Source organism: Camponotus vicinus, unplaced genomic scaffold, assembly GCF_025532165.1.
Source record: "Camponotus vicinus isolate PSW18456_S1 unplaced genomic scaffold, iyCamVici1.0 SCAF_4, whole genome shotgun sequence".
Taxonomy (NCBI): domain Eukaryota; kingdom Metazoa; phylum Arthropoda; class Insecta; order Hymenoptera; family Formicidae; genus Camponotus; species Camponotus vicinus.
This window is the reverse complement of record NW_028141976.1, coordinates 6,096,849-6,109,763: the sequence shown is the minus strand read 5'-3', so window position 1 is coordinate 6,109,763 and position 12,915 is coordinate 6,096,849. Positions and strand designations below refer to the sequence as shown.

The following is a 12,915-nucleotide window of genomic DNA, read 5'->3' as shown; positions in this document are numbered from 1 at the left end:
CTTACTTATGTTCCGCTTCAAAACAGCATGCAAGAATGGAATTTCAAGAAGTTGGGCTTGCATTGCAATGTTGGTCGATGACTTGTTTTCTCTCTACGCAATAAGTTTTGCAATCTTCTCAGTTATGTAACTTCTTGAGTGGCAATTTTCTGGAATAAGAGTGTTCCTGATTCCCTTTTCAATTCTTTACGACGCAATCTTAAATTCTTAGATCAAATCGATTTCAAGTTTTCTTAATTTTCCATGCGTATCTCTCAAACTTTGATGGTTACTCCAATTTCTACTTTCAAGATTGTTTATATTTTACTTTACATTATAAAATATTTAGTATAATATTTAGTATGATATTAGTATAATTATAAATTTAGTATAATTATATTTAGTATAATAATTTAAATAATTATGGTTTTGATTAAAATAATTACTATATTTTCAGTAATAGCTGCTTAATACATTGTAATTAAAAAAAAAACGGATTAACTTGCGGCGAACAAAATTTTTTCACAACTATCTCATATCGCCCTCCCTCTGTACTGCTCTACATTCAAGTTATCTAAGATAGATATTGGACACCCTTTTCGTATGAGGCTCGCGTTGTGGGTCGTAAGAATACAGTATCGCGACTCCGTTCGGCGCCTCGTTTTCTCCCCATACAATAAGTTTTGTAATCCCCTTCAGTTACGTAACTTTCTGAGTGGCAATTTCCTTGAACCAGGCTACGTCGAGTCTCATCCACGTTTCTGCGCCATCCTAGACCAATACTCTTCAACCCGACCGGCTTCCTTTAACCGCGAGAACGCATTTTCGACATACTCTAGTCTTGACTCATCATTATCTCGGATCATACAGCTTTTGCAATTTACTTTCTTGTCATTTTCATTCGAATAATAAACTTTTTATACCTCTGTGCTGTAATATGTTGAACACGCTTGTTCTCGATAGATTATGAAGTTAGTATAAGTTTGTACAAATAGCGAAAGCAAATTGCAAAATCAATCTTTAAAAAAAGAGGTATGAAAATAGCTTAATACATATATATCATAATATGAATTATATAGTCAGAATTAAATATGTTGAAATACTGTTAAAATAGAATTAAAACAATATAATTTGAAATATAAATGTTATGTCTCTCAAAAATATCATAAATTAAAGTCAAAATCTACGGAAAAAGAAGTAGTTGAATAAAAAAATAATTCAATTTTAAATTCAAAGTAAATATATGAAAAGGCAGGAGATTATAAAGCCTGGAAAGAATTTTCTATGATTTTATTTAATATATTTAGAATATAAAATATCTTAATAAATGTTAATATAATAATTATCCTAAGTTATATTTGATGCAATAAATCTTTAGAGAAAAGATGACATTTATTTAAACTTATTTTCAGCTGCTCCTGAAATTATCGAACATCTTCACCATTATTGCCTTAATATTCGGAGTCGTTTACTGCGCAATAAGCATTATCGCGCCCGGATAGAACAGATGTACTAAGCAAGATTACGGCATTGTTCACGCTTAATAGCTAATTCGCGGCGTATTAAATCTACAAACATCAAATTTCAATGTACGCACTTTTTTGTGTTCTCTGATCTTGCTATGTCCAATATTGATCAAGGGTCAAGTGTCATTATTAGAATTTCAAACAGAAAATAGAGTTCATCTAGGGTAAATTTTTTTGATTATTCGGCCCGATTCTTGATGACTGCATACTCTTTAAATCATATGTACGTATATGCTTTAGAATTGGTGCCTTTGCGAGGTTAAACGGTCTCGTGAGATTAAATATCTGCAAATTTAACTGCTGACTTTGCTCGATAGAACATCCCCTAGTTACTCACTAATGGATTTCGTAAAGCTTACTATTGAAAGCTTGCTGTTGAAAGCTTACTACGTATGATATATAAGTGAAATCGTGCTTTATTAGATAAATTGTTAGATTAGAGTTGCTGAAGTATATTTATCTTGCTTAAATGTATTTCTGCCTCAAAAAACTTGGGCATACTTTATAATATATGTAGGTGAATAAATAGAAAAGTTTTTAACTGTAGATTCTTTTATTTCGTACAATATATAAAAAAATCATGTTATAATCCTCGAATAATTTAAGAAATATATTTTGACGAAATAATTATATTAATCTAATATAATAATTCTTTTTTCAATTATATTTGATATAAACATACAAATAAAAATAGATAATATGTTTATAGTAAAATACCGATTATACTTAATAATATGAAGCTAAAAATGGGGCAAATTACAATAGAATCTTTTATACTTATAATTAAAATCGATAATCGAGATTCGAGAGTCGTGCTTTTGCATCTATATTAACAGCATTTTATACTCGTGAAATTTCATAATATCAATAATCTCATACACCATTTTACTTTATCGTCCGATAAAACATTAATTCGATTTTTCAAACTGCGTGTTCAGGCCTTTCTTTTTGCTGTCGAAGAATAGTGTTACTTTTCGCGATTATTACTCCGATTCCCATATTGTATTCTCTTCCTCGATTGTACAGATAAATGGAGCAATTTTGGATTTGACTATGTTTCACATGCGTCCACTATCTCCCCGACACACGCGAGATTATTTATCCCGATGGCTCGTCTTCCCAGCTACGTGCATTTAAATTATCTTTACTCATGGAACAGAAACATATATGCATGTTATGGCACATGTTTTGATTTATGAAAGCCTCACAATACATATAAATTTCTTTTTTAATGGATCGTATTAAAAGGAATTATTTCAGATTCATATCACAGTACGTGATATAATATAATGTTAAAAAATCTTAATCTTAAAAAATAGATATGATTTCGAGCGAGCTTTCACGAAAAGAAGTGGCTGATAAGATATATTGTGTAACCTATATTTTTCACTATACTTATACATTAACTTTATATGACAATCGTCAATGATCCGTACGAAAGAATATTCCATTAACCGGATTCTAACGTTACTAATGTGATATTTGATACAAAATTTTATACAAAATTTTTATAATCATTTTATATCATGTAAAAGTGACACAATCTACGACAAATTATGTATCTGTTATATACATGTGTCCCATTATTATTACGTATAATGGAAAAACGCATTATTCAATTAAACAGTCGTATCGATATTGAAATACATAAAATCCAAGCGCTTTGCGAATATTTTTGTCGCTTGAATGTAAAGATCTATATACAACATTAATATTCCATTTTACCGAGAGCTCCTTTACCCGCTGGCGACAAATCCTTTGGAGACGAATAGATACGCGCGGCTTGCCCGTCAGAATTACTCTACCGCTCATTGTCTGACCCGAAACGCTTATTAATGTCGCGGCGTTCTGAAAGTGATAAATTGCTCCGGCGCGTATCACAGCGCGCGCGAACATTTTTCCGGAAAATGCCGGAAGGTCTTTGTGCTCCCTCGCCTCTCTCCTGCGTCCTCATTTTTCACGGTTTTCAGTTATGCCAGGGCGCTGATGAAATTGCCGAACGGGCGCAAAGCGCGGCAAAGCGCGCCGATGGCTGCGTCAAGCGCCGGGAATCTGTTTGCTCAGTTCTATTTACGAGGTATGCGCGACCGTATAAACCGTCGTGTTAATAGAATATTGTGCCCCATCCCAGAGGAGGCATATGGGATCGTTATCGTTATCGACCATGTCGAGCTACCCACGGGGACGGAAGCTTAACTCCGCTCGCGAAACATGCGCGCCTGCAAATTCGATCTCGCAAGATGTCTGCCATGAGATGATGTCTTAATCTTTTATGACATTTCCTCGAAAGCAAAAGAGAGAGAGCGAGTGAGAGAGAGAGAGAGAGAGAGAGTTTTTATGTTTGGAGTGCAATTGAATTTCCTACTCTTTTTACTCGATATTGTTCCCCTCGAAAATTACTCCTGCCGTTCAAGAAATGGATACCATAAGTATAAATGAATATCTTTTAATTTTAATCGATGTTGTACATTTCGACAATAAATATATTTCGATTTTCTACATTTTCATGATTAAATGTTTTAGAGAAAGAAAATATTCTTTAAAACTCTTGCAAGATATTTTGCAAAAAGACGAACGAATTGGAAATTACAAATATATTGATTTTTAAAATAAAACACAATTTAAAATAAATATATAATAAATATTATATGATAAATATAATAAATATAAAACTATAAAAATATATATAAAATTTATATAAATATATATATATATAATATAATAAATATTATATAATATAATAAATATAATAAATATTATATAATATAATAAATATAATAAATATATAATAAATTTTCTTTATGAAAAAATGAATTTACTACATACGTTCACGTATCTATTGCAATAATCTGCGATCTAGAGATTGCATATATTTCGCAATGCACTTTATTTTATTTTGTTTCACACGCCCACACATAAATTGCAGGGCAGAGAAATGATAAAAACAAATATCATTTCTCGATCTTGACGCAATTGCCGTCGACGTCGTTCGCGAGTCATCGATTTATCTGAATATATATATATATATATGGCAAAATCCAGCTTCTCGAATATAGCTAAAAGGGAATGCTCATATTGCTGCGAGTCGATCGAGCGCATACCGCGACGAATTGCGACGAAGCGGGCAATGGAATAAAATGGCTAGAAAAGAACGGACCCTTCGGCAATGCACTTGATGCCGAAATCGACGATACGATCCATTTCGAAATATCGCCTGTACAGTTTCGAGTGCGACTGGAATAGAAATCGGCCGGAATACTATAGAGTATCGTAACAATGGGACACTTTGTACAGGTATTTGCTCCCCTTTTCGCTATCGTAACGGGAAATAAATATTGCTTCAGTGCCGGCCCCAAGATTCGACGCGTCGGCTTAACGCGGTGAAATACAACAAGATCGTGAGTAAAGCGCAACGTGCTTTGACATTAACTGCATTATCGCGTTCACTTTTCATCGCGTACGGCCATTAGTTTATTATTGACGAGAAAGAGAGAATTTTTGCTTTTCACATAATAATTGTCAAAGGCTAGGAAACATGTCATAACGTATCTTTTTGTGGCACTATCTCCTTCGCATGAAAATTTGAAAGCTGACAAAAGTGATATATGTCTTTAACGAGATTGTTTGCTTACACTTATTCTTTCAAAATATTAAGATTATCTTAAGATATTTTAAATTTTATATTATTATTACATTATAATAATTTTTTTTTCTTGAAATAATTCAGCTTGTGACATTTTTTATTGCAAATTTAAATTATAGGGTAAAAGCTTAGAACATAAGCGGGGATTATACGAAGAATAAAATCAGAAATCAGGACAAACATTGTTCACGTTGCGACTAAATTTAAAGGCGAAGTAGAAAATTTCACTAGCGCGTTGTTTTCCACCGAGTTCAAAGCTACAGATCAAACAACTCGAATTACGTGCCCCGACTAGAAGGCACAAAGTTTGGAAAATCATCCGGCGAGTGGGCAGTGCCTGTATTGTTCTCGTGACCGGTGTTTGCTTAACCCGTCCCGTGACTATAACAAGAAGTTATTGTTGCCGCGGAGTGCGCAGAATGCAGAACCTTATTGAATTCGTGCAAGGTGCAGTGAGGAGGATAGCCTTTGCGTATCGAGCACCGAGCTCGATCGCTTTCATTTCCTAGTGTTCATCGAAAGTTGTGAGAGAATGCTTTAATGGATGGCGAAACAACTCCGAGGAATGTAGAAGTTCGTCTAGGAAATGCAGAAATAGAATATATAAATACATATAAAATATATTTGATATACAGGGTGATTCATATAAAGTGACCGATGTGAATATTAGCTAAAGTTGAAGAACTATGAAAAAATTTTTACACCAAAAGATGTTTGACACAGAGGGGAACATCGTATGGTACAAACGATATTTTTATAGATGAAGGCATTAAGGAGATTTCAAGATCAACTTAATTTTTTTAAATGGAACCTTCTATTTTTTATTACGTATTCTTGTAGCTCATCTCGAGAGCTTTCTAAAACACTATAATTAAGTTAGTTTTCATTAAATACTTTCCGAGTTATGAGGCTTGAAATCATTTCTTAATTTTACCTAAACCGTAAAATATCTTGTAAAATATTCATTTTTTGATTATCTTACCTTAATTATCTTACCTTACTTTTACGTACAAAATAATGAGAGGAATCAATTGGTGTAAAGGAAACATATAGTTGTTTCGAAGAAAAAATATGTAATTTGCAATTAACAATTACATATTTTTTCTTAAAAATAACTATGTGTTTTCTTTACACCAATTGATTCCTCTCATTATTTTGTACGTAAAAGTATTAAGGTAAGATAATCGAAAAAAATGAATATTTTACAAGATATTTTACGGTTTATGTAAAATTAAGAAATGATTTCAAGCCTCATAACTCGGAAAGTACTTAATGAAAACTAATTATAGTGTTTTAGAAAGCTCTCGAGATGAGCTACAAGAATATGTAATAAAAAATAGGGGCTTCCATTTAAAAAAATTAAGTTGATCTTGAAATCTCCTTAATGCCTTCATCTATAAAAATATCGTTTGTACCATACGATGTCCCCCTCTGTGTCAAACATCTTTTGGTATAAAAATTTTTTCATAGCTCTTCAACTTTAGCTAATATTCACATCGGTCACTTTATATGAATCATCCTGTATATGCAATATATGTATATTAAGGTATTATATAAAATATTTCGTGATGTAAATTAATTTACTAAACAGATTATCATTAAAATAAAATTGCATACATTTTGCGCAGACAATGAAACAACTAAATTGGACTTATAATTGTCAATGTATCTCTGCAAAAATAGAATCGCGTGCACAATCCCACATTATATGTTATATAAGATATTATACATCTCTTGTGTCTCTGCCATATTCTATTATGTAATAGTTGTTAGCAATATTGAGGATTTTGTAAATACTTATAAATTTATGCGCACTTTACATAAAATTTTTTCTTTGCTTTTATATTTTCTATAACAAAAGCAAAGAAAAGCGCAAACTGACAATACTTGCGGTGAATTAATTTTAGCAGCTCATTGTTTTCAAAATACCGAACTTTTTAATCTCGTTACATCTTTGTTATATCCTGAGCATGGTCATGCTATTTCCGCAATTTTCGCATGTACCTCGTAACAATTTCAATTTCTACCTGCACCGAAGTCCCATCTTCCCCGGGATACAATGGAGAATTTTATCGGATGCGTCCTATCTCTCCCTTCTTGCATGGTCGTTCCATTGGGATTTCCGATTTCGTCCTTCCCCTTCGACTTGTCTGCGTTCTTTTTCATTATATTCAGTTATTCCTATGAGATTATGATAATGATGATCTTCGCACGATCGAAATCTTCGTTAATCGCAAGTCGAGCGATTAAATCAAATAAAATTGGTGCTGGGATATGTCATATAACGATCGTATAAAGCGTTATTGGAATACTGATTCTTTTTTCTCTCTCTCTCCCTCTCCTAAAAATTATAAAATTAAATAAAATTAAAATAAGTTTATTAGTCCTTTCCTTGAAATTTTCTGAAAATTTTCAAAAATGGATATACTATTAATTTTAACAAATTTTTTTCTTTCTCATATAATATTTTTTAATTAAATATCTCTTAGTGTACGCATCAAATCACAAATAGTTTACAATATGATTACTAATATGTTTTTTCCTTTAAAGAGAACTGATATTATATTGAACTAATATTAAAAGATTTATTAGTTGGCATTTATTAGTTGTGTTATATAAGCTAATGTTTACAATCTAGCTGCACGATAGCAAGATATTAATTAGTATTCTGTAAATTGGACACTGCAGTTAATGTAGTCAGAAATCCATTAAACATGCATTAAATAATACATACATACATTATCTCAATTGGACAAAATATTAATAATGCTAATAATGCTAATTACTAGAGAAAAAGGATTATACAGATAAAAATATTAAATATTGATGTAGAGTTTTATATATATGCGTACGCATATACAATTTATTTTTTAATATTTTAATATTTAAAAAAACCGCCGTAGCATATTATCGCGAATGAGCGCGTGAATAAAATCCATTCGTGTTGTTTTCACTGATGAGTAGCAAGAAATATTAAACAAAAAAATATTAAATAAAGGTTATTTAATATAAAAATATTACACAAAAACCACTTTTAAAAAATGAAAATATTGTTTAAATTGATGTTATATTTCAATCAAACAATTAAAAATAAAATAAAATTTAATAGAAATGTTTATAGTCAAGAAAATTGTCTATAAAGGTAAAAATTTGAAAAATAGATAAAATGCTGTTGAGAAATAATGAAGAATTTTATATATTTAATTAAATAAAGATGGTTTTGAAAAGATGTCATTTATAATATATATATATATATATATATATATATATATATATATATATGTACGTTGTGCATTATTAATATTGCATATATTTTAATACATAATTATACTTAAATTTAAAAAAATCTTAAATTAATAAATTAAATTAAATTTTCTAAATATTTTATCCAATTATATTTTATCCAATTAAAGCGCATTTCCCTTACTGATTTATATATTACTATATTATTTCTCTATTATGTGCAGTGCTAGTGAAGATGACGAAATGTAGGAAATACAGATGTGCGTATATTTATTAATTAATATATTCATTAATTTTGTAAATAATTTGCATCAATACAAGATCAAAGTAGATAGTTATATTCTTGGCAGGAATACCAAGGCGTCATGTTTTATGAATTATAGATACGATTGTAAATCGTAAGCAACGGTGTATTAACATATTAATCTTTATAATTCTCGAAAGTTCGGGTTTAATCAAGTACTTATTACAATTACCTACGGCATGCGCAACTTTCATTCAGGCTGCTGCTTCTGATGTTATAGAGTGAGTTCCGCATCTAATCTCGTTTGAATGTACGATATACTGAGAGTTTCCATATTCACCTAACTTTCGACTTTGACTTTAGCATGAATTATATAGCCCGGTCAACGTTTCGTTAGATAAGATTTGTTCATAGATTTATTTTATTAAACTTCTCGACAGAGAAAAGTACTTCTCGAGGAGAAATTTCTTTTGATATTTTTTCCGATAATTTTTAATAATAAAATGCATATTTACGTGTTGTTGGTATTTTCAAGATAATACAAGATATAAAATATCTATAGATTCTGTTTATAATTATTCTTTTATAAAGAAACTTGTCTTTTATTGAAAAATTTTTCATTAAATAAACAAATTAAATGAAAAAGAATATTTAAGATAAATAAATTGTTATGTTAAATAACACATGGATAAAGAAAAATTTTATTTGCATACAGAACATTCTAATGCTTCTAAAATTCTTCTAATTTAATTACAAATTTTTTTACCCTAAGAATAAAAATTTTAATTGTTTATTTATGTAGTAAATAAATTATTATATTACATAATTCATCATCATATTACTATCACCAGAGCCATTTTTTATATATAAATTGAACAAGCAATAACTTAATTCTTCGTGGATTTAATGAAAAGAGTATTCATATCATAACTTCGAGCTACACAATAACTCTTAATCCTTTACATTATGCGAGATTATTTAAATATGCAATTAATTTACTCCCACAGGGCCAAATTTTACTATAGAAACAATTGTAGAATCTAATACTGTAGAAATAATATGGTTGTAATCAGTCATAAAAAAAATTTAAAAAAACAAATTTAATTTTTTAAATGAAAAAATATTTTCGCAAAATTATTTTATATTTTCGACACACATCACAAAGTGGTATGTTTTGTCTCAGGTGGTTCCAGTATCGCCAGCGTAGTAGCAGGAAGCAAGCCGACGAGATCTTGGGACAAACCTCAATTCGACGATATTGCACCGCGAAATGTCACTGCCATTGTCGGTCAGACGGCAGAGCTGAATTGTTATGTCAAGCATCCGGGCGACCGTGTGGTGAGTGATATTTTCATGCTACATTTACCACATATCCATTGTTTTTTCCCTGTATGTCGGATGGAAAATCTAGGGGAGAATTCTCGCCGACAATGCATCAATTCTTCCGATTTTTTTTAACTATTTGTTGTTTATTCAGCACAAAAATATCATGGTAATTTTGTAGAATAAATAATGGATTATACGATATAAAAGCGTGAAGATATTTGATTCTATAGAATCTAATTAAAATCTTATTTAAAATAAGCTATGAAATATGCGGCGCTCGTGCACTGTATTACTTCGCACATTATCACGTCGAGCTGCTATTCCCTGTTACCGTTGATTTAATCACGTTGATTAATGTTGCGAAATTGCTGGTTTGAAAAACGATAGAACACAATTTCTACGGTACGGCTCTCGTACAATGTTAAGTTGTCGTGTTACTTCAAAATACCTGAAACAGAGATCCGAGATTAAGGTATATGAGCTTGTGGCTTTACGTTCTAACGAGAATTATATAACTGCACGCTACAGAAAAATCGATCAAGAAGATGAAAATTTTTTTTTGTCAAAGTTTGCTCTTGTCGTAAGTAAATCGCATGTAATGCATATTTAATAAGCTTATAGAGGATCTGATGAGTCTGATAAAACGTCCACCGTGTTTTTCTCGAAAACGATAAGAGATAGGTAGAAGACATCCATTATGAAAATTGTAGGATAAATAGGGGCACATACTTTGATGACCTTGAATAACCTTGAATGTCCGCATCAAGAATTAAAAAAAAATTTTTTTTTAATGGGAAGGAGTACTTTGTAGTCACTCTATTGATAGTACTCAATGAGCTTAATAACTTTTGTATCAGAGTTTTTTTCGAAAATTCAACCGTTGTCAAGGTATCGACAAAATAAGTCAGAATGAAAATTTGGAAAAATCCAAACATGTTAAGTCGGGTGATCAACCTCACTTTGGAATAAATACGAGGCAAGAGCTCAACAGAATGTTTCCAAACAAATGGATAGGTAGAGGTGGTACTGTACTATTTCCTGGGAGATCACCCGACTTAACATGTTTGGACTTTTACCTCTGAGGAAGAGTGAAGGAGTTAGCCTATTTTCAACGTCCTACCACTCGAGAAAATATGATAGAAAGAATTAAAATAATTTTTCGCGAAATAACCACACAGGAGTTAGAAGAAGTACAAGCTTTCCGCGAAGACTACAGGCATGTCTGGCTTAACGTGGTGCACATTTTGAACACTTACTACAGTAAGTGTACTACAGTAAGTACAGTTAGGAATAATAAAAAAATTTATTCCAAATTTTCATTCTGACTTATTTTGTCGATACCTTGACAACGGTTGAATTTTCGAAAAAAACTCTGATACAAAAGTTATTAAGCTCATTGAGTACTATCGATAGAGTGACTACAAAGTACCCCTTTCCATTCAAAAAAAAATTTTTTTTAAATTCTTGATGTGAAAAACGGACATTCAAGGTTATTCAAGGTCATCAAAGTATGTGCCCTTACTTATCCTACAATTTTCATAATGGATGTCTTCTACCTATCTCTTACCGTTTTCAAGATAAACACGGTGGACGTTTTATCAGATTCACCCTGTATAATGCCGTGTAATTGAAGTTTAATCGATATGCGATTCGATTTGATTGCTCCATCACTGAGCATATTTACCTTCGGACAACGTAATCGAAAACATAAACATTCCCATTTAACATGCTTGTACTCTACGTTCATAACAACAAATATTTGTTTCCCTATCTACAATTAATGCGGCATAATTGCAAAGTCGCGTCGCGATTGTGCGGAAACTTTGCGCGTATCGCTATGGAAATCTCTCTCAGAAGAACATTTATCGTTAGGGGATGCAAATGGGACAGCGGAACTCTCAAAGTCTCGACAAGTGAACAATAACGCTGTCCTGAGACAGTTCGCCGCTAACTGCAAACAGTTACGGGAAACTCGTGTGATCCAACGTGCTGCGAAACAACGGCAGCATTTTCACGGGGGTCCTCGTGTAGAATAACAGCAGGATAAAAACGCGCGCAGGCATTCTTGCATGGATTGCATTCACAACGACCGGCAAGAAACGCAGCGAGGAGGTTCCGGCCTGATTAAATGCAAATCTCGCCATTATTATGGCATCCGCGCGCAGAATGCAACGCAGTCCCTTAACGTCGCTATTCAATCAACAGGCGTAAAAAAAGATTACATTTCGTTCTTAATTAAATAAAATCGCTCGTACGTTGATTTATATTCTCGTTGAATTTCAGCGTGATCGATCGGTTTTTATGTTTCGCTAACAATAAGATATTAATCTTCGCGGTGGCGGGCTGCAAAAAGCATTTATGACATCGTTACGCTTTATCGATTCACCGCAAATTGTTTTGAGTATTATCTTCGACAGACATTAACGGATCGTTAAACTTTAACGACCCACCAGTGTACTGCAGACACATAGAAAGTCAAATGTTCAATTCTCGCTTCGCGGGAGATTCGAGTTTGAAACACTTGTACAAAATGGAATACCATCATTTAACTTAGTTGCGTGTTTAAGATTATGCTTATTGCAATAATATTCTTAATAACGAATTTTTAATAATTTTAATAACGAACCACAAGTTTGACAAGCATAGATTTTTTTATTATTGTTAAACAGATATAATTGTAAAAAAATGTTAATTTAAAAAAAAATTATATTTTTTTAATAAATATTTGAAATAATATTTTCTGAACACATTATGAGGATATGTTGGATTACTATAAAATATTTAAATAATATATTTAAAATATTTAATCGATCAATTCATTTCTATTTATTTAATTTAATCGAACACTCTTTTGTAGCACCTTTTTTCTTTCTTTCTTTATAATCTGGAATTTCTAGTTACAAACAACAATTTCAATTTCAGTAATTTCAAGCATTACTTTTATGCAATTTAAA

At 31.5% G+C, this 12,915-nt stretch overlaps 1 protein-coding gene across 5 annotated transcripts in view; it reads left to right on the top strand.

Annotated features, from left to right (window-relative positions):
* LOC145969911 (protein borderless) overlaps window positions 1–12,915 on the top strand; it is a 218,603-nt gene that overhangs the window by 72,769 nt on the left and 132,919 nt on the right. For all 5 annotated transcript variants that reach the window (XM_083096242.1, XM_083096243.1, XM_083096241.1 and 2 more), the window contains exon 3: window positions 9,819–9,973. In XM_083096242.1, the coding sequence (XP_082952368.1) occupies window positions 9,819–9,973 (155 nt within the window). The remainder of the gene's footprint in view (window positions 1–9,818; window positions 9,974–12,915) is intronic.